Source organism: Microtus oregoni, unplaced genomic scaffold, assembly GCF_018167655.1.
Source record: "Microtus oregoni isolate MIOR12 unplaced genomic scaffold, Mior012 000525F_ref0000287, whole genome shotgun sequence".
NCBI classification, from domain to species: domain Eukaryota; kingdom Metazoa; phylum Chordata; class Mammalia; order Rodentia; family Cricetidae; genus Microtus; species Microtus oregoni.
Window position 1 is genome coordinate 2,468 of NW_024545051.1, and position 5,250 is coordinate 7,717.

At 52.7% G+C, this 5,250-nt stretch overlaps 1 protein-coding gene across 1 annotated transcript; it reads left to right on the plus strand.

The window, feature by feature from the left end:
- Positions 1-688: 688 nt before the first annotated feature.
- Positions 689-4,450, plus strand: LOC121445754 (cation channel sperm-associated protein 3-like; the record flags this gene model as incomplete). The annotated part of the gene is made up of 5 exons (XM_041647902.1): positions 689-871; positions 1,780-1,920; positions 2,314-2,433; positions 3,187-3,341; positions 4,320-4,450. Coding segments are annotated over 5 exons (699 nt in total), but the record flags the coding sequence as incomplete, so codon positions are not given.
- Between the last annotated feature and the right edge of the window lie 800 nt (positions 4,451-5,250).

Consider the following 5,250-nt stretch of genomic DNA (forward strand, 5'->3'; position numbering starts at 1 on the left):
TCCCTGGTGACTGAACATTCAAACATATGAGGCTATGGGGCCGTCCTTATCTAAACCATTACGGTTTGTGAAAACAAGCATTCTTAGTAGGTCAACAGTTATAAAGCACACACTCAGTGCAAGTCTCAGGGCATCGTAAGTGCACAATAAATGTATGGAGCACTCCAGGGACAGCCGAAGGAAGGGAGGACAGGAAGTTAGCCATTTTACAGGATGAAGATGAAGGTCTTAAGGTAAGGTGAGGTCCAGAAAGAACGGGGAGACATTTTTCTCTTAGCCCTCTCTATCCTGAGGTATATGACGGTGTGTCCCTATTCCTCCTGGACCTGGGGGAAAGGACATTTGGGGCTGGCTCTCAGCAGAGAAGCACAAATACAATATCCAGGGCTGACCGCAGATTCAGGCTGGGTTCAAGTAGAGAGGTCACTGGGGCTGATGGAGAGGTGACCCAGTCCTGAGACTGTGTACAGTCCACCTGTGACACAGGGTGGACGCCGTGTCCTGAGACTGGTGCAACCCTCTGTCTGGGCACAATCTGATCATCCATTCAACTGATACTTACTGAACATCTGCCACGTGCCAGGCGTGGCCCCAGGCCCTGAGGGCCGCTGTGGACTGGGGAGGCTGGACCTCTGTGATCTGGCTTCGCCAGGCGCTGCTGTCTAGCTGCAGTATCCCTGCCTTGTAGACACTCATCACTGCTGTGGGGCAGACAGTCTACACGGTGGCCTCTGTGCTGACTCTGCTCTTCGTCCTCATGTACATCTTCGCTATCCTGGGATTCTGCCTGTTTGGCCTTGTGGAGAGGGGCGACCTGAATAACTGGGGGAACCTGGCTTCAGCTTTCTTCACGCTCTTCAGTCTGGCTACGGTACTTGTGTTTGGGGTTGGGGACCGTGGCGAGGGTGGAGCCTGGAGAGGGACTGTCTAGGAAGTGTGAGCGTGTAGACATGTTGGGCCTCTTGTGGAGCCTTCCCCACTTTCAGGTGCTTATTAGTGGGCACAGGAAGCTGGGGTTCCCTGCTGGGGCAGTCGTAGGCCAGTGGGCTCCAATTCTGTCTCTAATTCCGTGATTTTATAAATCGCTCCGTGGGTTGCACAGGATAATAAAACTTGCTAGAATTCTCAAATGATACTTAATTTGGATTAACCTTGTTATAAATGAAGCCCACAACATACAATTATTTTTTTAAAAAAACAAGCTGTCACAAATTCACCCAGAATAAGCAAAACCCAAGTCTCAAAGTCTAGACTTTTGAAATATATAAAGAGTGGCATTTTTTTTTTAAAAATTGTTTTGCTTTTATTTTTTCCAAGGATGGGCCTGGAAATAGACTGTACATTTTAGGAGAAAATGGGAGATCTTGAGACAAGAGACTCTCTTAACACATTGGCTTCCAACTAGTGGCACCCTGCATTTCTTTCTTTCTTTCTTTCTTTCTTTCTTTCTTTCTTTCTTTTCTTTTTTCGAGACAAGGTTTCTCTGTAGCTTTGGAGCCTGCCCTGGAACTAGCTCTGTAGACCAGGCTGGCCTCGAATTTACAGAGATCCGCCTGCCTCTGCCTCCTAAGTGCTGGGATTAAAGGCGTGCGCCACCACCGCCCGGCTCCTACATTTCTATGTGTAGCTGACAGCCAGTGGATGGGGAGGGGCCAAGGACTGATGTGGAGACGGAGCTGGCAACCACCTTAGTGGGTCTGGCGCTCCTCTGGCATAGGTGACATGGAAACCTACCCTGCTGGGTCTCGGTGCTCAGTATACCCTGCCTTGCCTGACTAGGTTGATGGCTGGACAAACTTGCAGGAGCAGCTGGACCAGAGGAAGTTTACTGTTAGCCGGGCCTTCACCATCCTCTTTATCCTGCTTGCTTCCTTCATCTTCCTCAACATGTTTGTAGGTGTGATGATCATGCACACGGAGGTAAGTCTGTGCCTGTAGAGTGTGTGGTGCGCGCGTGTGCATGTGTAGAGTGTCTGTGCCTGTAGAGTGTGTGTGCGCACGTGTGCATGTGTAGAGTGTCTGTGCCTGTAGAGTGTGTGTGCGTGCGTGTGTGCATGTGTAGAGTGTCTGTGCCTGTAGAGTGTGTGTGTGCGCGTGTGTGCGTGTGCAGTGCTCAGGTTAGGTATGGCAGATAGAGGCATGGGCCAGGTGACCCCCTCTCATGTGCGCCTCTTCTCCTGAGTTCACCACTTCACGATGGGACCGGCAGGCCGGGTGGAGTGGGGGTTCAGGGCAAGCTAGGCAGAGAAAGGCTGGGAACAGAGAGCTGCAGAAGAGACACCGTGGTCTTGACTTATCTGTTCTGCTTGCTAGGACTCCATCAAAAAGTTCCAGCGGGAGCTGATGGTGGAAAGGCACGTGACACTTCTGGAGGAGAAGCAATTGATCCTGAGGCGCCAGCAGGAGGAGGTCAACAGGCTGATAACCACCAAGGTAGTTGGCCACACCGGAGAAATGACAGACAGACAGAGGATTGGCTAGGAGGAAGGGCTTTGCACTCAAGTAGAGGTCAGGTGGTCTCAGGCGCGTGTGGTTTTGGGTAAGGCAGGCCTCTTCCCCTGCAGCCACGAGAGCCCTGCCTTTCTTTCTGTGTGTGTATTTCCCGGAACAATGTGGATCCTTGGTGGATGGCTCCCCACTGTGGGGTCCTTCGTGCTGGAGCTTCTCACTGAGGTTCCTCTGGTATCAGGCAGCTCAACCCCAGGCCACTGTGTGGGGGTGAGCATGGGATGCTCGGCCAGGGTGTCACTCAATCTCATATCTCCCCCCTCCCCCCAGGTTCCTTGAATCAGGACAAGAGTAAGCACAGTGTCAAGAGTCAGCCAAGCATGGCACCACCTTGTAGGCTGCACTCTTTTCTGTCTGATGCTCTTGGTCTAACTTGGGGGCCCTACTGGGTCCTTCGGCTGTCAGAGTGTCTTTTTTCTGAGGTAGACCTGCCAGTCTCTCATGCCCAAGGTTTGTTCAGGGTTGGAGGAGGCCACACAGAATCACCCTTAGACATTCTCTTGTTCCTTTAGACCCTTGGCCTCACACCAGGGATGGTGATCCATGAGACTGTTTCTTTCCCACAGGCTCTGGGCTCAGTGGTCAGGATGAACTTGGACTCTTGGAGTCCACAAGGGTTATCAGGTCTCTGTAGCTTGGCTGCTCTTGTCCTTGGTCTCTCATTGCTTTCCTCTCTAGAAAACCGGAGGCAAGAACTTCACGGAGCTGGTGGAGGAATTCAAGAAGACCCTACGGCACACGGATCCCATGGTCCTGGATGATTTTGGTACTAGCCTCCCCTTCGTCAATATCTACTTGTCCACTCTGGACAACCAGGACAATACTCTCAAGAAGTGAGTGACTGGTCCCCATGGCTTCTTCAATGCCAGGGCATATTTGTAGACCCCAGGAGATGGAAGGGTTTGTAACCAAGGTGCATGGGTGGGTACACAGAGTTCCTCCCTGAGAGTGCAGGATCCCATGTATGCCTGGGTGCTTGGGCTGCTGTGTGCAAGGGTCTGTGTTGGAAGGGGCTCTGCTCTGCTGGCCCTCCCAACTCTCTTTCTCTCTCTCTTCCCCTCCCTCCCTCCTCCTCTGCCTCCCTCCTCCCCTCCTCCTCCTCCTCCTTCTTCTTCTCTCTCTCTTCTCTCTCTCTCTCTCTCTCTCTCCTCTCTCTCTCTCTCTCTCTCGTTTGTACCCAGATGTTTTGTTTGCTTCCCTCGTCTCTTCAGGCCCCTGCTCACTAACACTTTCCAGGGAGCAGCGAATATGTGTGCAGGAGGTGCTAAGTCAAGTGCAGAGGGTCCTAGCTTGGCTCTGCTGCCATCTTCCTTTTAGCTTTGAACAAGTACCACACAAAGAGCCACTGGGCCAGCTACATGAGACCCGACTCAGGTCTTATCCTCAGTGCCAGCTAACTGGGGTTTTGGCTGGCAGCTGAGGAGTTGTGGACACTAGGAAGCTACTGTGGACTCTGAGCAAGAGACTTCAGTGACTAGGGGAACTGACTGGAAAGGAGTGAACCAGGGAATGCCCATTTTGGGTTCAAGCACAGGCCAGGTACTGTTTAGGCACCAGCATGCCATCCCTGCTTGCAGAGTGCAGGGGATTGTTGTGGACATGCTACATGAGACGGATGAGTTAGCTTATGTCGGGGACCCCCGGCAGAGGGACAGATGCAGGGTTCCAACCTACCTGGAGTCTTACTTCTCTCCTGATCCTACACAGACCCCGTGGGTTCCATGACTGCACGGGTACCAGTATGTGGTATGTGGGGACGGCATGGCATGGAGCCTGCTTTGTCCTCAGGTCTCCGCTCCTCTGCTCTCCAGGCTTCAGGAGCTGTACTATGAGATCGTGAATGTGCTGTGTCTGATGCTTGAAGACCTGCCCCAGGAGAAGTCGTCCCACAGCTCGGAATTACTGATTTAGAGGTAGTGGGGCATGTGTGACCTCAAAAGCGTAGCAGTTCCATTAAACAGCGGCCTTCAGAGGTGGCTTCCAAACTTGTTACAGTCTTGGTGTTGGTAAGACCTGCCTTTGGGGGATAGGCCTGGGTGAGTGCTCATGGAAGTCGCTCTCCCAGGGCCTCGGTTGCGGGAACAGGTGGGTTCAAGATCTACCCTGGCTAATAACGACACTCGGTGGACTCTCTAAACCCGACAGCAAGGGCCCACTGAGCTCCCAGGGAAGCTGCCCGAAGACCACAGACCAACAAGAGCCTCCGTGGCTCTGTCACTGCTCATGACCCCTGCAGGCTGACCTGTGCAGCTGCCCCTGTCTGACAGACCCGTTACCCACACAGACTCTACTTTGGAAGTTCATGTTGATTTCCTCAGGGTTCATGCCAGTGCCTGTGGTGTGACCAGAAAGGTTAACATCCTGGACTTCTGCCCAGGGGAGCCGCCTACTGGCCATGTTAGGACATCTCCTGGAGTCTGGAGCTGCAGCTGGCCCTTCAGACTTCTCTCCTGTGATTGGTTAAGACTGTTTAGATGGTGGCGTTTTCTGTATCACTACTGGCCAAATGTCTCTTGGAAGTGCGAAAGCGGTAGGACCACTGTGCAGGGTTAGAGCCATCCGAAGATCCCCTGGGGCAGGCCAAGGAAGGCCAGGGCATCAGGACCTCTTGCTCTAGACAGGTCAGCTCAATCCTGGTAGTGCCACTTGCTCCTCACTGATGTGCTCTGTGCCTGAGACCTGTCAACTGCACTGTGTCATCTTAAATAGAGAGGGATGTAGGTCCTGAGAAATGTGTGGAGG